Consider the following 24,394-nt stretch of genomic DNA (forward strand, 5'->3'; position numbering starts at 1 on the left):
TTTCATACTATTGCTGTCTGCCCTAAACAAGAAAAGCGTTTTGCTCACACATTTGCGGTAGGCAGTGTACAGCCTAAGTTCCTTTTGGTGATTACCCTGATCTGCTCCTTGTCTACATTTTCCGCTAAGGCTTTTGTTGATTCAGGAGCAGCTTTGTATCTGATAGATTTGGACTTTGCCAAATATTGTGGTTTTCCCATGATACCCCTGCAGACTCCTATCCCTTTGAGGGTATTGATGCTGCTACCCCCTTGGCGGAGAATAAATCCCAGTTTTGGACCCAGGTGATAATGCGGGTCGCCCTGGACCTCCAAGAAAATTGTAAATTTTTGGTGTTGCACAATTTTGAATGATACTATTGTACTGAGTTTCCCTTGGTTGCAAATTCATAATCCTGTTTTAGATTGGAAATCTGTGTCTGTGGTGAGTTGAGGTTGTCAGTGTGTTCTTAGTGACACTCCTGTTTTCTCCACCTCTCCCCAGTCTCATGATATTTCTGACTATTTGGCTGATTTTTCTGATGTATTCAGTGAGAGTTAGTCTGCGTCTTTGCCTCCTCATAGGAGTTATGACTGTGCAATTGAGTTAATGCCCGGGTGTAAATTTCCCAAGGGTCGGCTTTTCAACTTATCGGTACCCGAACATAATGCTATTTGATCTTATATCAAGGAGTCGTTGGAGAAGGGTCATATTAGACCATCCTCTTCACCTTTTAGGTGCTGTTTTTTTTTTTTTGTTTGTTTTTTGTGGCCAAGAAAGATGGTTCATTAAGGCCATGTATTGATTATCGTTCCCTTAACAAAATCACTGTTAAATATCAGTACCAGTTACCCCTGATTTCTGATTTATTTTCCAGAGTTAAAAGTGCCTGTTGGTTTACCAAGCTTGACCTGAGGGGGGCGTATAATCTTATTCGCATCAAGCACAGGGATGAATGGAAGACGGCGTTTAATACTCTGGAGGGACATTTTGAGTACCTGGTGATGCCTTTTGAGCTCACTAATGCCCCTTCTGTCTTCCAGTCTTTTATGAACGATGTTTTCCGGGACTTTGTGGATAAGTTTTTGATCATTTATCTGGATGATATTTTGATCTTTTCCAGTGATTGGGATTCTCATGTGGAACATGTCCGGACTGTGTTCCGGGTTTTGAGGTAAAATTCTGTTTGTTAAGGGATCGAAGTGCCTCTTTGGTGTACAGAGGATTTCATTTTTGGGATTCATTTTGTCCCCGTCGGCTATTGAAATGGACCCCCGGCCAAGATACAGGCCATTTATGATTGGGTTCAGCCCACTTCTTTGAAGGCTCTCCAGACGTTTTTGGGTTTTGCTAATTTCTACCGTAAATTTATAAGATGCAGTTTCGGCATTTCAGGAGCTTAAGCGGAGATTCACTTCTGCTCCGGTTTTACGGCAACCTGGTAGAGAAAATATTGGATTCTCGTTTGGCTAGACGGAGACTCCAGTACCTGGTCAAATGGAAGGGTTATGGCTAGGAGGATAATTCTTGGGTCTCTGCTTCTGACATTCATGCCGAAAGATTGGTTCGTGCTTTTCACCGGGCCCATCCTGACCGGCCTGGTGGCGTGGATGAGGGTTCGTGACCCCTCCTCAGCGGGGGGGTACTGTTGTGAATTCTCTCTCTGGCTTCCCTCTGGTGATTACTGAAGATAATGGAGCTGGTCAGATTGAGAGTTCTCTTTCTGGGCTCCCTCTGGTGGTTACTGTAGGTAGTGGAGCTGATCTGATTGACAGAGGCTTGCCACCTGATAATGAGGAAGACGATTGGAGATCTGGGGTTTCTGATTGGGATTTAAGACAGCTGACTCCCTCTATCCCTTCTGGTGATTTTCTTCCTGTGCCTCCTGAGGTCTGATGTATCCTGCTCTTTCCCTGCATGTTCAGCTAAGTGGTTCATTTGCTATTCTGTTTGCATTTCATCTGGTTTTGTTTCTCTGCTTTGTGCGGGTCAGCTAGCTCTGGCTGGGGCTGTGCTGAATCACCGCCCATATGTTACTGCATGTGACAGTTTGTTTTGTCCCCTTTTTATATTGGTCTTTTTTCTTTGCTTTCAGAATATACCAGAGTGCTGATATAGTGGGCGAAGTCGTGCGACTTCAGTGTTTTTGTGCATCAGACGTGTTGGACTTTTTGCAGGGTTTTTTGCGTAATTGCAGACAGTGTCTTTCCTTTCCTGTCCTGTCTAGTCAGTGTGGGCCCCATCGTTTGCTCAGTCTATTTCTCTGCCTGCGTTTGTGTTTTCATCTTGTCTCACCGACAATATATGTTTGGGGGCTGTATCCTAGAGTGGGTGGCCCTGGGATGGAAGCTTGAATGTGTGTTAATCAGCAGAGGTACTGCTGAGGTTTTTGTTAGTGTATCAGGGAGAGCTTCAAGGTGGCTGGTGAGACGGGTGGGACCAGTCACCTACAAACCCACCCAGGGGAGTGTGTCTAAAACGCCCATAGTAAGCCTGTATATGTGTGTATGGCTGGGTGTCTGAAATAGGACCTGCGATGAGGTCATAGCCATGTGATCCGTATCTCACCGGTGGGCGTGGCTACGGACCATATAAGGTGACCAGGGTAGGTCACATGAGAGAGCAGAAACAGAGAACGGGGGCACCACCGAACTATTCAAAGGGATCCAACCTTGGCCTATGCAACAATGTACAATTTAAGGGAAGAAAAAAGAAATAGGCCACAAACGGGATCACCCTAGGCAGGAAGTGGCATAAAAATTCAAATTTTATTCAACACAGAAGAACAGACACAAAATATGTTAAAAACATTAGTCACACATGTCACACATAGACAGATTGCTCAAAGCTCATAATGAATGCATTAACCGTGCATAAAGTGAGGAGTAATTCCTATACAATTGTGATAAATCATTAGTTCAAAGCTTGAGAAAATAAGGCTGACACTGGTAACTGGGGATCACCACAAATGGAGTTGTATTACCACAAAGCTACTTATCCAAATGCAATGCATGGGTACAGAGGATCATAGGTTTAAATAACCAACCTCAAGAGTGCAAATAGCAGGCATGGAGCATACAGTTAGCCCACATAATAATGGGCACATAAGGATAAGTGATGTGGGCTGAAATAGAATAGAATTTCTGTGAGAGCAGAGCTCTATCATGAACATTCTGTTTGTTGGCTATAAGCCTGTTGCAGTATATGGTTTATGCTGATCAATATACCGCATGGACTGTTCATGTTGAAAAAAGCCGTGCCGGACCTGGTTAGTCGGCTGCCAAGCGAGTGTCCCCAACATGAATAACAAGCGCTACCTTACAATGTAAAGGGACCAAATAATATTGAACGCCCCACTTTTCAGTATTTTAATTTCCCCAAAAATTTAATATAACCAATACATTTCGTTTAACTTCACATTTGTGTTCCACTTGTTGATTCTTCACCAAAAATTTACATTTGGTATCTTTTATGTTTGAAGCATGATATGTGGGAAAAGGTTGAAAAGTTCCAGGGGGCCGAATACTTTCGCAAGCCACTGTATGTGCACAGTGCTGTTCCTTCATCTCTTTTCCCCGTAACCTGCTATGAAGGAGAAGTGTTGCGAGTTCTCTTTCTGGGCTCCCTCTGGTTGTTACTGGAGGTAATGGAGCTGATCTGATTAACAGAGGCTTGCCACCTGATAATGAGGACGACGATTGGAGATCTGGGGTTTCAGATTGGGATTTAAGACAGCCAAATCCCTCTATCCCTGCTGATTTTCTTCTGCCTCCTGAGGTCTGATGTTTCCAGCTCAGTCCCTGCATGTTCAGCTAAGTGTTCATTTGCTATTCTGTTTGCATTTGAACTGGTTTTGTCTATGTCAGTTTTGTGTGGGTCAGCCAGCTCCGGCTGGGGCTGTGCTGAATCACCGTCCATATGTTACTGCTTGTGCCAGTTTGTTTTTGTCCCTTATTAGATTGGCCTCTTTTTGCTCTGCTTTCAGAATATACCAGAGTGCTGATATAATGGGCGAAGTCGTGCGACTTCAGTGTTTTTTGCGTCAGACGTGTTGGACTTTTTGCAGGGTTTTTTGCGTGATTGCAGACAGCGTCTTTCCTTTCCTGTCCTGTCTAGTCAGTGTGGGCCCCATCGTTTGCTCAGTCTATTTCTCTGCCTGCGTTTGTGTTTTCACCTTGTCTCACCGACAATATATGTTTGGGGGCTATCTATTCCTTTGGGGTCTGCTCTGGGGCAGTTTAGATTTCCCCTTTCTTGCTTTAGGCTTAGTTAGCTCTCCGGCTGTGCCGAGGCGTCTAGGATCATCATAGGTACGCTCCACGGCTACTGCTAGTTGTGTGGATAGGATCAGAGGTCTGCAATATGCTTAGTTACCAACCTCTCTGGTTTTCTGTGGCTTAGCTTGGGCTTGCTCTCCTCGGTGACCCAATCATAACGGAGAAGTTTCCTGTTCACTTTCCTACTGAATACTTGCCCTCGCCGTCGACCCTGTGCATGCACCCTGCCGCTCGGGTTGCATGTGTCCCAGGGGTATCTATTGGGATGGCGTTCAGACTCATGCCCACGTGTTCTATGTGGGCATTGACTTCGGGTCCCGTGACCGGACCACCTCCCTTGACACGGTCTCGGGATGCGCCCCTCTTCAGTGGTGGGTGCGACGCACGCCAACAATGGATCTAGAAGAGGGTACACCCCCTGGCAGACCTCTTTGGTTGATTCTGCTGGGGTGTGCATATTATAGTGGATAATTAGAATTACACTTGTTAGATCAGGCCATAGGTGGGCAGTATGTAGGATAATCCTCTCGAATCAGCATGTAGTTGCTCCACCTAGATTCTAGATTAGTCTGTATGAATGACTAAAGATCTGGTGTGTGCACATATGTTTGGTTATGCTACAACCTAAAAATCTGCCCATGTCTGTGTGATATCACTCCCAGAAGAAGGCTATTCGTGAAAACGTGTGTCGCATCTTGAGTGAGCTCCACATCCCTTTACAGGTATTTAACTGCCCTGTACCTTTTTCGGTTCTGTGCTAGAATGTGAGTTTAGGTGTTGGGTCACTGTTCATACATATGATCACTCACTTTGTATGGTATTGCACTTTGGTTTGTTTATATTTCTAGTCAGCATCAGGGCTGTGAAGTCTGTAAGCCAAACCACAGCACCTCAATTTCCCTGACTTCCGACTTCACAGCGCTGGTCACTTTTGAGCATATACATAAAGTGCAGCACAGATTCATCTCTCCTAAAAGCCCAGGTCCTTAGATCAGGACCAGAACTCACATACTGCATTGTTCTACTTTACCCAATTTATTATAGATTTTTGGAGTCACACCATTATATACCTACTCCACCAAAATGGACACTGAATCTGACTCGACTCCACAGCACTAGTCAGCATAGGAACAATTTCCATAATAACTTTGTCTTGACTACATATGTCTCATTATCTGTATTTAGGTATGTACTGAATGAACCTTATACCACGTCCATGCAGAGATCTGGAGTGGCACACTGTGGGTCATATTTTATGTAAAGTTGTGCTCAAAAGTTTACATACCCCGGCAAAATTTTTGGTTTCTTGGCCTTTTTTAAGAGAATATGAATGATAACTCCAAACCTTTTTCTCCACTCATAGTTAGTTGTTGGGTGAAGCCATTTATTGTCAAAGTGCAGTGTTTTCTTTTAAAATCATAATGACAACCCAAAACATCCAAATGACCCTGATCAAAAGTTCACATACCCTGGTGATTTTGGCCTGATAACATGCACAGAAGTTGACACAAATGGGTTTGAATGGCTGCTAAAGGTAACATCCTCACCTGTGACCTGTTTGCTTGTAATCAGTGTGTGTGCATAAAAGCTGGGTTTCTGGGTTCCAGACAGATTCTTGCATCTTTCATCCAGCCACTGACATTTCTGGATTGTGAGTCATGGGGAAAGCAAAATAATTGTCAACAGATCTACGGGAAAAGGTAGTTGAACTGTATAAAACAGTAAAGGCATACAAAAAAGATATCCAAGGAATTGATAATGCCAGTCAGAAGCGTTCAAACTGTGATTAACAAATGGAAAATCAGGGGGCTCTGCAAAAACACAATCACGGTCAGGTAGACCAACAGAGGTTTCGTCCACAGCTGCCAGGAAAATTGTTCGGGATGCAAAGAAAAGCCTACAAATAACATCAGCTGAAATACTGGACTCTCTGAAAACTAGTGGTGTGTCTGTTTCAAGATGCACAATAAGGAGGCACTTGAAGAAAAATGGACTGCATGGTCGAGTCGCCAGAAGAAAGCCATCCCTGCGAAAATGCCACAAAGTATCTCGTAAAACAGCACAGAGACAAGCCTCAAAACTTCTGAAACAAGGTAATTTAATTATGAGACCAAAATTGAACTTTTTGTCCACAACCGTAAACGTTGCATTTGGAGAGAGGTCAACAAGGCCTATGATGAAAGGAACACCATTCCTACTGTAAGCACGGAGGTGGGTCACTGATGTTTTGGGGCTGTATGAGCTACAAAGGCACAGGAAACTTGGTCAAAGTTGAAGGAAAGATGAATGCTGCACGTTATCAGCAAATACTGGAGGCAAATTTGCAATCATCAAAGCTGTGTATGGGACATACTTGGACGTTCCAACATGACAACGATCCAAAACACAAGGCCAAGTCTACCTTTTATTGGCTACAGTAGAACTTAGTGAAGGTTCTGGAGTGGCCATCTCCGTCTCCTGACCTCAATATCATTGAGCTACTCTGGGGAGATCTCAAGTGTGCAGTTCAGGAATTTACAGGAGCTGGAGGCTTTTTGCCAAAAAGAGTGGGCAGCTTTACCATCTGAGAAAATAAAAGAACCTCGTCCGCAACTACCACAAAAGAATTCAGTCTGTTATTGATGTTAGCTGGAGCAATGCACGATATTAAGTAAAGGGGTATGTGAACTTTTTTGATCAGGGTCATTTGGATGTTTTGGGTTGTCATTATGACTTAAAAAAGAAAACACAGTAGTTTGACAATAAATGGCTTCACCCAACCACTAACCATGAGTGGAGAAAAAGTTTTGGTGTTATTCAAATTCTCTGAAAAAACACCAAGAAGGCAAAAACTTTGCCGGGGTATGTAAACTTTTCTGCACAACTGCACATAATGATGCTGTGCTTTTGGATATTTTGATTAAGGTTAGAGAAGAAGAACATTAGAAAATCAAAATAGAGAAGACCTCAGACATGCTATGGTATAATCCAAGGAAACACTTCTTCGTGTGCATAGATGGATTCTCTGGACAACTTTTATCCCTACTTCATTATCATCTTATTCATTATTATTCTCACTTGCTCATTACTGTATCAGGTATATACATGTATTATAGAGTAGCAGGTGAAGCCCAAATTCTCATGTCCATGAGATATCTAAATGGTGAAGTTATAATGTATTTCCTATAATTGCTTGTTCCTTTGAGGATCTAATATGCCATGCTCATATATAGTATTTTTTGCCGGCTTTAGACCCAAGGCTGATTTGTCCTATTTTTCGTATATCTAATGTCTATGTCTTACCCATAGCTAAACACGTGTTAGTTGTGGTTTCAGTATATGGTAATTTTGTATTCTAGGCTTCACAGATAACAGCATGGTCTTAAGTGAACTATGTTCTACTGTTGCCCGACTTTGTGTGCGTAATGAGTTCTGCCAAGATGTGGTCGACCTGGGTGGGCTGAACTTCATGCTTGCTTTGTTAGCTGACTGCATCGATCAACAGGTAATAACCACTTCTGTTATGTAATGTGCTTACATAGACAGAGTATGTTATTTGAATTCAGAGCCATGTTACATATTGTTTCACATGTAAATCTGCTTAAGTTGTTCATAAACATCTGATAATCTGCTTACAACCAAATGTGTATGGTGGGCACTCAAGAAGTAGTGGGCATGTTGAATTTCAAACTGCTCAATCCTGTGTTGTGCAGGGACATAAGCTGCTGCAAAACCCCAATTCCTTCAGACTTAGGGTATTTTTCCCTTCACCCATGACAGCACACCTGAGAGAGGGATCTGCCCTTTCAGGACAGGAAGCTACTGAAATATAAGGGGCGGTACCTCTCCCCCGCTTCAGTTGGATTCTTGTCCTGGATAGGAATCCCGTACTGACGGCAGCGGTGCCTGTCATAGGAGAAGGAAAAGATCCTGGGTCCGTCCCGGCGCGGGAAGAACAGGGTTCATGCCTGTAGCGTTGGGCATCCGGAAGCGCAGTCCACGGGTCCTGTTATGAATAAGTCACCGAGGAGGATGGCAGGAATAGGCTAGGTCACCAGGAAACCAGAAAGGTTGGTAACTTAGCGGATTGCAAACCCCCAATCCTAACAACACAACTAGCAGTAGCCGTGGGGCGTACCTACGATGCCCTAGATGCCTCGGCACAGCCGGAGAACTAATTAAGCCTAAAGCAAGAAAGGTGAAATCTAAACTGCCCCGGAGTAGAACCCCAAAGAAATAGCCCCAAACATATATGGTCTGTGAGACACAAGATGAGGCACAAACACAGGCAGAAAATAGACTGAGCAAATGATGGGGCCCAAACTGTCTAGATAGGAAAGGAAAGACACAGTCTGCAATCACGCAAAAACCCTAAAAAATCCAACACATATGATGAACACAAACCACTGAGGTCTCACGACCTCTCCCCGGCTATATCAGCATTCTGGCGTGAACTGGCAGCAAAGCAAAAGAGACTAATATAACAGGGGACTGAACAAACTGACACAAGCTGTAACATATGGAGCGGGGTCCAGCACTGCCCCAGCAGGGAGCACGCTGAACCCTTACAGCAAAGCAGAAAAAGGCAAAACCAGATCAGATGCAAAGGATTAGCAAATGGACAATTTAACTGAAAAATGCAGGATCAGGCAGGAGACAGCAAACCTCAAAATGCACAGGAAGAAACCAAATCACCAGCAGCATCTGAGGGACGCCTGCTCACTTATATCCTCACAGTCATTAACCCCTGACTTCCAATCATCGTCGTCAGGTGGCAGACTTCTGTCAACCCGGCCAGCTCCACTAGCCGCAGTAACCACCAGAGGGAGCCCCGACTCAGAAGTCAGATCAAGAGAATTCACAACAGGGTCCCCCTTGGGCTTGGTGTTGGCGCGAGCGGCAACTTTAGGAGGGGGCCTGATGGGAATCTGCCGTGCCTCCCTCCCCTTGCGCCCCCTGAGCCAACTCACACTGATTCAGAGCGTGGAGGAGAGGCCAGGGGGCGACTTCCGGGCGCCGCAAGGAATTATGGGAACGCGCCCTTCTGACGTCAGAGAGGCGCCGGGAACATGGCGCCCAGTGCGATGCTGGCTGACTTTTATGGATGAAGGAGCGAGCGGTCCGGCCGGAGGTCGCAGGGGGAGGGACATATCTCACCCGGATTGAGGCGGCCTATTTTAAGGCGGACGTCAAGGGATCGGGTTTCCGGCAAAGATGGAGTCAGAGCAGCGGCAGTCGCTATCACCACCGCCACTACCTCCAGCACAATCTACGGTTCACCGACAGCAGGATTTCAAAGGTGATGGCTGGTCAAGTGCCAGAAGCAGCAGTCATCCCAGCCACAGGTCTGGGGACTCTTCTGTGTCCAGAGAAGACATGTTACATGTCCCTCCACAGCCTCCAAGTCCGGCACCCTTGGTTTATCAGCGGGTGGTGAGTGATCTTCGGAAATGTTAGCTAGGTGATTAATAGGCCCCTATTGACTGCTTGAATCTGTAGGGAAAGGCCTAAGAAATCTGGGGCAAAGAAGAATAACAGAGTCTGTGCCCTGTGTAAAAGTCCCCTAGTGAAGGATTGGCAGAAGGACTTATGTTCCAACTGCATCCAGAGAACCATTGCGGAGGAGACCCCAAATTTTGCAGTTAGCCTTAGGTCGGCTATTGGGTCGGAAGTGGAGGGCTCCCTTAAACCCTATTAAAGGCAATCTGTCACCTCATTTTTGCCCTATGAGATGCGGCCACCGCCATCAGGGGCTTGTCTACAGCATTCTGTAATATCTGCCCTATTGAGGGCAGAGTAAAGTACTGCATTGCGCATGCGCTGGACCTCTCTGACCTTTCCCAGCGCCTGCGCACTGCAGTACTCTGCTCTGCCCTCAGTAGGGCAGATATAGTACGCCTTCGCAGGAGCCGCTGCAGAAGTAAGGAGGACGCCATCGCTAGAAGATGGGTGGCGCCGGACCGGACTGCCCCCCCCCCCCCCCCCCGGGTGAGTATAATCTAAATAGTTTTTCTTATCTTTCAGGTTACATCGGGGGCTTATCTACAGCATTACAGAATGCTGTAGATAAGCCCCTGATAGCGGTGGCCGCATCTCATATGAAGTGACAGATTCCCTTTAAAGAAAGGGAAGAAGAGGTTTGAAGATTTTCCATCTCACTCACTCTTCCTCGAGTGCAGGCTGAATCCCCTCTTCCTCCTCCTCAGATAGTGATACGGGAGGTAAACCATGTTTTCCCATAGAAGACACGGACGATCTCCTTAAAGCCATCAGCATAACGATAGGCCTAAAGGAAGAAAAAATGGCTAAGTCCCTGGAAGATGTTATGTTTGGGGGATTGCAGGAGTGGAGAAAGCAAACCTTCCCAGTCAATGACAAGGTCCAAGCACTCCTTAATAGAGAGTGGAGGAAACCGGAAAAGTCAGGAGCCCTGACCACCTCCTGTAAAAGGAGGTATCCTTTAGTGGAAAAGGATACGGAGATCACAAGGTCACAAAAATTGGTGCGGCAGTGTCCAGGTCGTCCAAAAAATACGGCGTTGCCCTTAGTAGAGGACTCGGGTACTCAGGGACCCATTGGATAAAAAAGCGGACTCTTACCTGAGACATACATGGGTAGCTGCAGCGGGGGGATTAAAACCTGCAATAACTGGAACTTTCCTTAATAATCTGGCTCCAGCAGCTTGAGGAAGGTGCCGAGGGAGAAGATCCTGTCTGATATGTATCTATTACATGGGGCGGCAGCTTTTTGGCAGACACATCTGATTCCATGAGGCTAACAGCTAGAGCAGCTGGGTTATCGAATGCCGCAAGACGCACTTTATGGCTTAAAGGCTGCCCAGGTGATCTACAGTCCAAGGTCAAGCTATGCTCTATGCCGTGTGATGGCCACTTTCTGTTCGGGAAGAATCTGGATGACATTCTAGAGAAAGCGAGTGACAAGAAGAAAGGCTTTCCCAGCGGATCAGAGAAGGCCGTCTTTTCGGACTTGAAAATTTAGCAGAGGCCATCCTCCAGGAGAAAAGAGGAAATGGGAGGATAGGAGAAAAAGAACTCCAGGTTCATGTTCGGCGGGCCTGCCTCTACATCCAAGAAATTCCCGCAATGATTCCAGAATCCCAGTGGGGGGGAGGCTGTCACTTTTTGCTCAGGCCTGGGAAAACATCTCTTCCAACACCTGGATCCTAAACATAGTGAAGGGAGGCCTGAAGATACAATTTTATCATAAGCCAAGATCAACTTTTGTAATAACCCCCATCAGGAGGGGGATAGGAGACCAATTGGCCCTAGAACCAGAGATCTTGAGTCTGGTAGACAAACAGGTCTTGTCCGAAGTCCCGAATGAACAGAAGGGGAGAGGGTTCTACTTGCCCCTCTTCTTAATAAAAAAAAAAAAAACAGACGGTTCTTTCAGGACGATCATAAATCTCAGAGGACTCAATCGATGGGTGGAAAATCATACCTTCAAAACTGAGTCAGTGGCTACAGCCATAAAACTTCTACATCACAACTGTTTTATGGTGGTAGTGGATTTAAAGTATGCCTATTATCACATTCCCATCCATCCAAGCTATCAAAAATATTTGAGGGTGGCCCTATCCACGTCCAGGGCAATCTCAGGCATTTTCAATTCAGGGCCTTTGGACTGTCAATAGCCCCGAGGGTGTTCACCAAAGTCATTCATAGCGGAGATGACAACCTTCTTCCGAATCCAGAACACAGTTATAGTGCCCTATCTGGATGACTTCCTGATAGTGGGGGGCTTGGTGGACCATTATGCTACGCAGTTGGGACAGGTGACCAAATCCCTTCAAGAATTGGGGTGGATGAGAAATACCCAAAAATCAAGATTGCAACCGCTGAGGAGGCAGGCCTTCTTAGGGTTTATCCTGGATTCGGAACTACAAGCCTGTCTTCTACCCAAGGACAAGATAGAAAAGGTAGTGAACCTGACCTTAGCCGCTATAGAACAACCCCATATGACCCTGAGAAACGCAATGTCCCTGTTGGGGACCCTGATGTCCTGTATCCCAGCAGTCAGGTGGGCACAATTCCACAGCCGACATCTGCAGTAGGAAATTCTGTCAGCACAAAAACTGCTAAGAGGGCGTTTAGAAGGAAAGGTGGAGCTTTCCTTAGGAGTCAGGGACTCCCTCAGTTGGTGGTCAAACAGGACAAACTTGACATCGGGGATACCTTGGGAAATGCCAGTAAGCAATGTGATCCTGACAGATGCAAGTTCCTCAGGGTGGGGGGTACACCTAAGAGGTCAGGCAATACAGGGGTCCTAGGCGCCTCAGGAGCGAGGCTCATCATGCAACCTAAAAGAACTTTGGGCGGTGAGCAAGTCCCTAGAACACTTTAGTCCCCTTCTCCGGGGTTGCAACGTCCATATTATGTCAGACAACAGGGCCACAGTAGCATACATCAACCATCGGGGGGGCGAGATCATACCCCCTAATGGAAGCAACCAACAATTTTTTTTTCTCACACCAGAACAACATCTTCCGTCCCTGACGGCACTACACATAAAGGGGCGGAAAATATCGAGGCAGATCTCCTCAGCCGCAACAAACTAAGACAGGGGGAATGAGCCTTAAACCGCAGAATTTTTCAGCAGATAGTACACCTGTGGGGAAAACCAGAAATAGATTTGTTTGCCAACTAGAGCAACAAACAAGTGGAAAAGTTTTGCTCGTTAAACCCAAGGGAGAGGCCATTTGTGGTAGGCTCCCTGCAAATTCCTTGGGACTTCAAGATGGCCTATGCGTTCCCTCCAGTAACTCTCACCAGTAGTGGTGAGGAAAGTCAGAAGGGAGCAAGCGAGAGTGATTCTGATTACCCAATTCTGGCCAAAAAGGCCCTGGTTTTCCCCGTTGCGAATAATGTCACTATCAGAACCATGGATCCTGCCAGAGATCCCGGACCTTCTCAGTCAGGGTCCAATATTCCATGCGTAAGTGAAGGGGTTCCATCTTGCGGCATGGAATTTGAGAGGTCACTTCTTAGTAGTAGAGGCTTCTCTCCGGGGCTAGTTTCTACCTTGCTAAGGAGTAGGAAACCCATAACTACAAGAATCTATGGCATAACATGAGTAAATTCCTACAATTCTTAGGGAAACCGTTAGACCAAAAACCTCCGATTGGTCCATCTTAAGAGTTCCTACAATCAGGGTTGCAATTGGGACTGGCTGTGAATACCCTTAAGGTTCAGGTATCGGTCTTAGGAGCACTATAGAACCGTAATATGGCAGCAAATAAATGGGTAGCAAGGTTCATAAAATCTTGCCATAGGTCCAAACCTATCCCAACACCGAAAATTTCTCCATGGGATCTAAACTTAGTGTTAGAGGCCCTTACAGGGGAACCGTTTGAACCCATACGGCAGTTAACTATAAAGTACCTTACCCTGAAAACAATTAAATTAGTAGCCCTTACATCAGCCCTTACGGTGAGTGATTTGCAGGCCCGCTTTATAAATCCACCTTATGAGCAAGTATATCAGGATAGGATCGTATTAAAAACAGACCCTGCGTATCTACCCAGGGTAGTGTCAGATTTTCATCGTAGTCAGGAAATTGTCCTTCCCTCTTTCTGTGAAAACCCAAAAAGTCCAGGGGAAAGGAAATTCCACAATCTGGACGTGAGGAAGGCCCTGCTAGAGTATATGTCTGTGACTAGCCAGTGGAAGAGGTCCCAGTCCCTATTTGTAGCCTTTCAGGGGGCAAAGAAGGGTTACGGAGTGTCAAAGGGGACCATTGCTAGATGGATTAGGGAGGCCTTTGGTATAGCATATTCGGCTAGTGGTACTCCGATTCCTGATGGCATCAAGGCTCATTACACCAGAGCCATGGCAACCTCCCGGGCAGATAAAGCTGTTATCAATTCACAAAATTTGTAAGGCTGCTCCCTGGGCATCACGATCAACCTTGTTTAGGCACTATAGGTTGAACCTATCCTCAGTTGACTTGACCTTTGGTAGAAGGCTGCTGCAAGTGGTGGTCCCTCCCTAAGGTGTTTCGAAGTCACCAAAAGTCTCTCAGGTATGCTGTCATGGGTGAAGGGAAAACCACCAAGGTTACTTAACGGTAGACGGTTTTTCCGGAACCCATGACAGCACCCGTATATCCCATCCCCCCCTCCTTTTTCACCGTATGGGTGTTCACGATAGTTGAGTGTATTTGTGATGTGATGTTGGATAAATATGTAACTAACCAGGAAGTCCTCTCGTACTCTGTAACCAACTGAAACGGGGGAGAGGTACCGCCCCTTATATTTCAGTAGGTTCCTGTCCTGGAGGGGGCGGATCCCTCTCTCAGGTGTGCTGTCATGGGTTCCTGAAAAACCGGCTACCGGTAAGTAACCTTGGTGGTTTCACCAGTAGTGGACTTGCTGCCGATAATCTCCACACTGATCTTTGTGCAGATCTTGCACCAAATGATAGTTATTCATTATGACAAGCCTATTCAGATATGGACATTGGTGATACCTATAATAGTGGATAGAATTGTCCCAACTAAAACACATACATAAATTCCAAACGTAAATTCAACCACTTGCTGGTTCTTGATCTTGGTCAGTGTTGCCGATTGTGGTGTAGTCTGAGACATGTGATATCTGCTGTCACCATGCAAAGCCAGAAACCTCTAATATGGTTGACTAATAGCTGTAATGATATTCACTACGATAACAGATGTATTCTAATCATATTTTCTCCTACGACTAATTGGGGGGACACAGATAACAGGTGTTATGCTGCTTGCCACTAGGAGGACACTAAGTAAACACAGAAAAAGTTAACTCCTATAATAAATACACACTGAATTGTTTTGAGACAGCCATAAACTTCCAAAGTTTATTTTTTATATATATATAAGACCATATATATATAAGACGCTTAGTTACCCGCTGTTTACCCTGGATACCAGTATCCTCGCTGGTCCTGATTGCTGGTGAGTCTGCCTGTTTGAGAGCTCACCAGCGATCCTGACAAGGTTGTATCGTTGTCGGGATCGCTGGTGCATCGTTTAGTGTAACGGGACCCTTAATAGCTGTCTACAAATATCTGAAGGGATGTCACCATGTAGAGGGATCATCATTCTCATTTGCACAAGGAAACACGAGAAGCAATGGAATTAAACTGAAAGGGAGAAGATACAAATTAGATATTAGAAAAAACTTTTTTGTAAATGAGGGTGATCCATGAGTGGAACAGGCTGCCAGGAGAGGTGGTGAGATCTCATTCAATGGAAGTCTTCAGAGGCTGGACAGACATCAGTCTGAGATGGTTTAGTGAATCCTGCATTGGGCAGGGGTTGGACACGATGATCCTGGAGGTCTCTTACAACTCTACCATTCTAAGATCCTATGAATAGCCTGGCTTCTAGTAAATGGAGAAAGACTGGACAATCTTTGAGATCTTCCAAATTTCCCAAATGTTAGTGCATGGTGCATGTTACAGTGAGCTCAAGTAATGCAGCTAGTATAGCTATCTCACAGGAAATGCCACATTGAACATTTCCCTGAAATGTTGAGTATATCCCAGTAATTTTTATATATTTCTATTTCTGTGCCTGCTAACTCTTGGATACACTAAGTCATTTATGGAGTTCAGAAATTGAAAGTATTCTGCTGTATGTGAGCTGATCTTGCAGTATCACTAATCCTGCAGGTTTTTTTTTTGTAACCTGTAGTCATGAATTTCATCTATGATTTTGTTAGGAGCTCGTGAAACAGGTACTAAGCGCCATCCGAGCCGTTGCAGGGAATGATGACGTCAAAGATGCCATTGTCAACTCCGGGGGGACAGACTTGATTGTTCTTGCAATGACACAACACATCTGCAATGCCCAGGTATTTTTTTTTACTTTAACAAAACATACAGACTGGTGCACGTTTAGCCTGTCTTATCTAAGTGCAACACCTTTTGATTGGCATGTTCTGCTCCAACATGTTGAACAATGCAAAGGTGCTTGAAACATGAAACCTCTTTACTGAATAAAAAAAATATAAATTTCAAATCACTCCTTTTTTTACCCTGTCGAAAATAATAAAAAAAAAAAGACTTCTGACGTGGAATGTAAAATTTTTCCCATTTTATTGGCTGGGGCAATGCTGTCACACAGCCAATCAGGGAGCTCAGCAGCTTTGCCTGTGTAAGGCTAGTTTCACACTAGCGTTTATGAGCGCAGCGACGGCCTGCGCACGGCCGCCGATAAGCCCCGCCCCCTGCCGCTCCCCCGCCGGTAGCTCCGCCCACCGGCGCATGACGCTGCATGCGCCCTGCGTCCCCTATCTTTATCACAGGGGGGTGCAGGCCTGCTGCAGTTTGGTTGCGTCGGCGCACCGTCAAAAAGGCGCATGCGCCGCCAAACGCATACTGCGCACGGCCTGCGCCCCCTGTGATAAAGATAGGGGACGCAGGGCGCATGCAGCGTCATGCGCCGGTGGGCGGAGCTACCGGCGGGCGCGGCAGGGGGCGGGGCTTAGCGGCGGCCGTGCGCAGGCCGTCGCTGCGCTCATAAACGCTAGTGTGAAACTAGCCTTAGAGAAATGCCTCTATCGAAACTGCTAAGCTCACTTATTGGCTACCCTGCTGTTGAAGTGATGTCAGCGCCGCAGCCAACACCGGGAGCAGACTCTGGTATAGTGAGTAAAGCGCAGTTTTGGGCGTCTTTTTTTTTTTTTTTTTTTAAGAAACTGCAGTATAGCTATTAACTCAATGTGCTCCATTAGTGCATATCAAAGAGGCACCCAATAAATAGTTTCCATTAAACTGTTCTGGTTCTTCCTTAGATCTGTGATCAGGGCTGTGCTGCACTTGCTATGTTAGCTCTGCGTAAACCAGAAAACTGTAAAGTCATTATGGAAGGAGGTGGCGCATTGGCTGCTCTGCAAGCAATGAAAGCTCATCCTAAGGACTCCATTGTACAGGTAACAATGAACTGGACTCGTACATGACAATATATAGAAAACAAGCATACCTACTCCTCCACGTTGAAATTGCAACACCAAGAAGGAAAAGTCTTGGGGTTGTCCTAGTAGTGGACAACCTTTTTTAATATCCTCGTTGATGGCAGCCAAGGCGTGTAAATGCAGGCATTTCTGCATGTGGCGCTCATGCCTAATACTGAATAAAACGAGATGTTACGAAAATTTTCTTTCTATTTTTCATCATTTGCATATCATTAACATGTCTATCCATCCTGTGATTTCAATTATTTTTTTTTTCTTCTTATCCAATTTCAATGGTTGAGGAGTTGAAAAAATGACAAATGAAGTTTAAATTAAAAAAATGCATTTATATAATAAATTCATCAGATATATTTATTAAATTTTAACTTTTCTTTTAATGGGAGTATCACTTAAGTTGTTTTGTATTAATTAAGAACTTTAGCTCTAGTAGCTAAGGATGCTTTACACATTGAAATAATAACAGTTGTAATGTGAGCGATACTAATCCTTGACACATCCACAGCAAAATCTGCATAATGTCCATGGTGTTAGATAAATCTGGTGTATGTCAGTAGATTATGGATAGTGAAAAACTTTCAATTGTGAAAATACCTGTCAAGCTGTGTGAGGGACAAGGAAGTGCACAACAATGGGGAGAGGGAGGGGGAAGCCCAAACAATATGGAAGGAGGGAGTGGAAAGCCCTAGACAGATCTAAAATCACCCTGTCTGCCATAAATGTCCCTATATAGGTTCTGCACCTATCGCCGAGCAGGAACCTATTCCCTGCCTGACACTAGCGCCCTGGACAGGGATGGGAGTAGGTGAGCACTAGTCAGCCCCCACTACAACTAAAGGCAGAGAGGGTGGATGAAAGAGGGAATACACTTAGCTTGAGAAGACCACCAAGATGTCACGCCAACAATCCTCCAAGAGTCCTCTGAGAAGGCACTAATTGACTGCTAGTACTTCCAGCAAGACATAGGCAAATTTGAGCTAATCGTAATGACTTTCTACAGCGGGATTCAGGATGACTGTCTGACACACCCGTGACAAATACCCTTTTGTTCTCAATTGATATTTTGTTCTGATAACGCCAAAATTCACTAGAAATACTAGAATTTAGTCTGTCTGACCATCATGGGAGCTTAGGGACTTACTGCATACTTTTATTACTTTGAACCCAATAATAAATCGGTGTGCAGGAATATCGCCTAGTAGCAACACATGGCCATAATTGTGTCATTTATCTGTATGTATAAACAGAATTTTTGGTTCTACACCAGAAAAACAAGGCTCACACCCTTGTAGAGAAATATTAAATTGTTAATCTGTGCCAAATGTTGTACCTAAAATCGATAAATTAAAGTTGTCCTAATAATGTCTGCCACTCATGTTTACTTTAGAAACAAGCCTGCATGGTGATCAGGAACCTGGTGTCACGCACTCGTGATTTCTCACAGCCCATTCTGGAAATGGGAGCGGAGTCTTTAATTCTTCAAGCCCGCAGCACCCACAAGGACTGTGATGATGTCGCCAAGGCAGCCTTAAGAGACCTTGGCTGTAAGGTAGAACTACGAGAATTATGGACTGGGCAAAAAGGCAGCTTAGTTCACTAACCTCGATATACCTTATTGTCATATGAAAAAAAAACAGTCAAAGGCAAGAATCAGGAGCGATTGTGATATTTCATTGTGTCCCGTATGAACAGATGACCAATTCTTATTTATTTCTTACTTTATTCTGCTTTTAGTCCATTGAATATGTTCACACAATTGCCTTATATTGCCTTTCTGCATTTTATCGTTGCCGCTTTGATAATTCATGAGCCCAGTCATATCAAATCTTCTGTCGAATGGAAGAAAGCAAGCTTTTCCTGAAATTACTGTTTGTGCTCTAAGAACGCTAATTAAAATATTCCAATTATGTTTGCATTGCCTTTTTTGATCCATGATTGATTTATTTATCAAGTTGAACGGAAGGTTTTCCTTGCCAGGCAGCTTACACTGTTGTGAGGATACCAGGCTTCAATAGCAGATTTCCACATCATTTTGTTTTTTAGCAGCTTACAGTGCCAGCAAAGGGCATAATCTGTCATGCTGTGATGGTCTTCAGTAAGGATGGGGGGCTTAAAACTGTCCCTGGAACTGGCACCCTATCTAACCCTTTCATGGGGATACTCTTGAAGGTAGAGAGGCCTGAGTCTCCGACCTTACTATGCTCCTGCTAAACCCTGATCAGTCCCTTCCCCCACCCCATGAGGCATTGATTCAAAAATATAAGGTAAACAAGACACAAAGACAAAACAGGGATAACAAAAAACCACTATCTTACAAAAGCACTAACCAACACTAGGGAAGAATAAACTAAATAAACACAGACGTACTACAGCAAACCACAGAACACTACTACAACAACTCTACTGCATCCACTTGGCTTTAGCACACAGTACAGGAAGACAAATCTTTCACGGGCAGGGACAAGAAGGTCTGGCAAGTTTTATTGTAATAACCATATCAGAAGCAGCTGAAATGGAGCTGCATGTCTCTGACCAGCATAGAAAGGGATGTTAACCTGTTCAGTACCAGAGAAAACGAAATTGTCTTAATATGGGACACAAGTCACACCATCTCTAAAGAATACCTGTGATTCATTACCCAAAGTGACTATTTAACTCCAGGTCTTCCAGAGGGATGTGACACCCTCGTGACAATCTTTTAGCAAATATCATGCACGTGCTCCAAAAAAATGCAAAATATTATCTACAGTGTAAATTGACAAGAACAACAGGTTTGAAATCCAAAGCATTTTAGTTTATGCAATGTATGTTAATGCAGATGTGTGGCTACCCAGCAATTTCTTTATTCCAATAGATGCTACTGCGCATGTACCATTTTGGTAGAGAAAAAAAAAATTAGGCTTCATCAAGATTGCAGCACCTGTGCAGTAGTATCTATCGCAACGAGATGGATGCTACTGTGCAGGCTCCGCTGATTTTTGGCAGAGGAAATAAAATTGGGCTTCATCAAGATGGCAAATATAGAAAAATTAAAAAATCCACATACCATTAGATACGACCTTCCCAAAACCCTGTCTGATGACAAATGCACATCTAGCAGGATGCAGCAGGCATCCATTAATAAAGGCAAGCGGCAGCACAAGTGCAAACTACTGATAAAAAGAGCCACATCTACCAGATTATGGAGGGGTTGGCTGCCTTGTAATCAAGGCAGGTCTCCACTAATGTGGAGACCTGCTGCATCCTGCTAGATGTGCATTTGTCACCAGACTGGGTTTTGGGAATGCCGTATCTTATGGTATGCCTTTTTTTTAATTTTTCTATGCTAGCTGTTTTTGATATTAGTGTTAGGACTCGCAAATATGGGGACCCTTGATGTGGGTTGCGAGCTTATGTATTTTGGCCAAAATATTAACCAATACCTCATTTAATGTATTTATCATATGCCCGCCTAATAATACTAAGGGGATCATTAATAGGCTTCAAGCCAGACACTTGCATTACAATTACCTGTGTTGCTTGTTGTTCTATGCAAGCCATACCAATGTGCATTTTTTTCTCTTACTAGGCAGCTAACCCCTCCATAATCTGGTAGATGTGGGTGTGGCTGTTTTTACCAGTAGTTTGCAGTTTTGCTGCCCCTTGCCTTTATTAGTGGAGGCCTTCTGCATCCTGCTAGATGTGCATTTGTCATCAGACAGAGTTTTGGGAAGGCCGTATCCTATGGTATGTGTTGCTTTTCCAACAAGATGGTGCCTGCGCAGTAGCATCGTTTCCTCTAGCAAAATGGTGGTGGTGGCGGCGATTCCTGCTCAATAGCATCTATCACATTCCGATAAATGCCACTGCGCAGGCGCCACCATCCTGATGGAGCCTAATTTTTCTCTTCTCCCATGACCGCATCACCTGAGAGAGGGTATCCGCCCACTAGGACAGGAAACCTACTGAATGAAAGGCCGGTACCTCTCCTCCGCATCAGTTTGGTTTCCTGTCCTGATGGGGACCTGCACAATGAAGCGGTACACTTACACGGGGGGGGGGGGTGTCGCCTACAGATGAGGTAACGCTGACCGGGAGGTTGGTGCAGCGCTGTGCAGGCTAAGACCTCTTGGGCAGAGGTCTCAGGTTTGCACCCGCTGGGGGTAGCAGAACCACCCCAGCGATGTGCGCCGGGACTCACTTCCGCAGGGCCGGGGGACCCTGGAGGAAGCTGGCGTGCTCCAGGGCCGAGTGCATCGGAAAGCGAAGCCACTCGGGTCTGTGCAGGACGCAGGATGATATCCAGTGCGTCCCGATTACCTAGCGCATTGGGAATTGCAGCGGCCATCCGGGACTGTGCAGGGGTAAGGGGATCCCTGCACACAGCGTGCCGGATTTGAAGCTTCAGGAGACAGAGCCAGAGGTGGGCAGGGCCATCCGATATTTAAGGGGAAGTGCCCAGAAAGATGGTGGCGTTTCATGCTGTAATCCGGATGATAAATGAGCTACAGCATCAGCATCGCTCGATGCTACCACAGCAGCCACCACCACTACCACCATCTTCATCGCTGCAGTCGACACAGAAGCCTTTTCAGCACCGCCAGCAGCATTGGCAAGTTCGCAATGGCAGTCGTACAAGCAGCAGGACCAGCCTGAAGAGCAGGCAGGTCATAAGCCCACCTCCGGAAAAGCCCCTGAAACGTAGTTCAAAGCAGAACAATAGGGAGTGTACCATGTGCAAGGGGCACTTAACCAGCAGGGCTGGTTTTAGACAAAGTGGGGCCTTAAATGCTCACATATTGCACCATCATACAGAAACATCTCAGTTGTATTTACATGCGCTGAGTTGAGCCATTGAACGAGCGTGACAATATTGAAGTCGTTCGACGCTTGTTCCTGAATTTCTTAACACCGGTTGAGGAAGAATGATGGTGACAGATAGTCCTCGATACAGTATAATGCAGGTCCCATATATAATGTGTCCGTAAAGTCATGGTGCACTTTTGACTAGACACAGGAAAGCAACAAGACTATAGAAATGTGAAATCTCCAAATAAAAGAAAAACTCCCAGTTTCATACCTATGCAGTGCAGTTCGATGTGGGCTCCTTTTGTTGCCCTACATGCATTCAAACGATAGTGAAGTTCTTGCCACACACAGGTAAGGACGTCTGGTGTAACAGAGTGAATAACGTCTGTGATTCTCTGTTTACACGGTGTTACGTCACATCATCTGCGCATGTGCACAAGCTTGCCACATCATCCTACAGAAACTGGGAGGGTTTTCCTTTTATTTGGTGCAGATTTCACATTTCTATAGTATTTTGTTGCTTTCCTGTGACTGATCAAAAGTGCACCATGACTTTATGGACACACTGTAGTATAATGCACTTCTCATGGTCCTTGATAGAGTATAATGCCTTGGATAAGGCAGAGGTCTTCCTAAAACAAGCCTGGGAATCATTGGCAGGCTCATTAAAGGGAATCTGTCACCCCTTTATTCGAATATGATCTGCCGGCACCGACATCGGGGGCTTATCTACAGCATTCTGTAATGCTGTAGATAAGCCCCCCCGATGTAACCTGAAAGATAAAAAAGAGTTAGATTATTCTCACCCCGGCGTTCGGTCCGGTCCAGTCCAATGGGTGTCGCCATCCGGTGCCTTCCATCTTCATACGATGCCGTCCTCTTCTTTCCTTCCAGTCATGGCTCCTGCGCAGGCACACTGCCCTGCCCTGTTGAGGGCAGAGCAGAGTCCTGCAGTGCACAGGCGCTGGGAGAGGTCCGGCGCCTGCGCACTGCAGTATTCTGCTCTGCCTTCAACAGGGCAGAGCAGTGCGCCGGAGCCACGACAGGAAGGAAAGAAGAGGACAGCATCGTATGAAGATGGGAGGCACCGGACCACAACACCCATCGGATCAAGACCGGACCGCCCCCTGGTGCGTATAATCAATTCTTTTTTTCAGGTTACATCGGTGGCTTATCTACGGCATTACAAAATGCTGTAGGTAAGCCCCTGATGTTGGTGCCGGCAGCTCATATTCGAAAAAAGGGTGACAGATTCCCTTTAAAGCGGGCAATAGCAGCAACCTGCACGGCGAGGTCTATGATGGTATAGCTACAGCCACTTTTCGACCATCTTGGAGACAACACCCCGAGAGAAAAGATCCCGGCGGATCTTCAGCTGTTGCAGGCAGCAGCTCCTTTTTTGGCCTATGCCTCCAGTCCAAGACTAGGCTATGCTCTATCCTGTGTGAAGGGAAATATCTTTTTGGTCAAGCCCTGGACGATAGACTTGACAAGGCAGCAGACAAGAAAAAAGGCTTTCCCAGTGTGTTCCATTCTCAGTTCAAAAGCTTGTTTTGTAGGAGAAGGTAAAGCAGGAGTAGACACTCTAAGGAACAGGGTGACTGGAAAGATAAGAAACCGAGCAGCAAGGGTTTCATGTTCGGGGGTTCCTCGACGAGAAGCTGTAAATCCTCTAAGTGATAGGCTGTCTCAGGTGGGAGGAAGGCTGTCCCACTTCCAACCTGCCTGGAAGGAAATCTCGGTGCCTGGATACTCCGTATAATAAGACCAGGGCTGAGACGAGTTCACATCCATCCCCAGGCACAGCTTCAGGATTTCATCCCCCAGATCCTGAAAGGAACAATAGGCCCTGGAAGCCGAGGTATTCCTCCTACTTTGAAAGAAGGTAGTGGTGGAGGTGCCTGTTCAGTAGCAGGGGAAGAGGTTTTATTCTTCCGTTTCTGATAAGGAACCCTGACCAGTCGTTCAGGACAATTGTCAATCTGAAAGGCCTCAACAAGTTCAAAATGGAGTTGATAAAGTCAACAATAAAGATCTCACATCTTAATACCTGGCACTGCCGCCGGCAGTCGGGAGCAGAGCATGTGGCTGCATGTATTTCTATGCAGTCACACGCTCACGCTCTGCTCCCGAGTGCCGGTGGCAGTTCAGGGTATTAAGATGCGAGACTCGTCCGAGTTTTTGCATGTGTGATCCCGGCCTTAGATTTGAAGGACGCATATTACCATGTCCCAATTCATCAGGAAGACCTGCAGTACCTCAGGGTAGCAATGTTTATAGACAGACAACTCAGACATTTCCATTACAGGGCTCTGCCCTTTGGTCTGTCCATCGCCCCAAGAATCTTCACCAAGATAGTTCTGGAGGTGACTTCGCATTTGCGGGAAAAGAACCTGTTACT

At 45.6% G+C, this 24,394-nt stretch overlaps 1 protein-coding gene across 3 annotated transcripts in view; it reads left to right on the forward strand.

Moving 5' to 3' along the window:
- ARMC6 (armadillo repeat containing 6) overlaps nucleotides 1-19,114 on the forward strand; it is a 72,228-nt gene extending 53,114 nt beyond the window's left edge. For all 3 annotated transcript variants that reach the window (XM_073555110.1, XM_073555111.1, XM_073555112.1), the window contains exons 5-8: nucleotides 7,595-7,740; nucleotides 15,955-16,086; nucleotides 17,029-17,166; nucleotides 18,593-19,114. In XM_073555110.1, the coding sequence (XP_073411211.1) occupies nucleotides 7,595-7,740; nucleotides 15,955-16,086; nucleotides 17,029-17,166; nucleotides 18,593-18,805 (629 nt within the window). In that variant the 3' untranslated portion in view covers nucleotides 18,806-19,114. The remainder of the gene's footprint in view (nucleotides 1-7,594; nucleotides 7,741-15,954; nucleotides 16,087-17,028; nucleotides 17,167-18,592) is intronic.
- Nucleotides 19,115-24,394: the final 5,280 nt, after the last annotated feature.

The sequence above is a fragment of the Dendrobates tinctorius genome, unplaced genomic scaffold, assembly GCF_039654945.1.
Source record: "Dendrobates tinctorius isolate UK_male_01 unplaced genomic scaffold, ASM3965494v1 ptg000219l, whole genome shotgun sequence".
Lineage (NCBI taxonomy): Eukaryota > Metazoa > Chordata > Amphibia > Anura > Dendrobatidae > Dendrobates > Dendrobates tinctorius.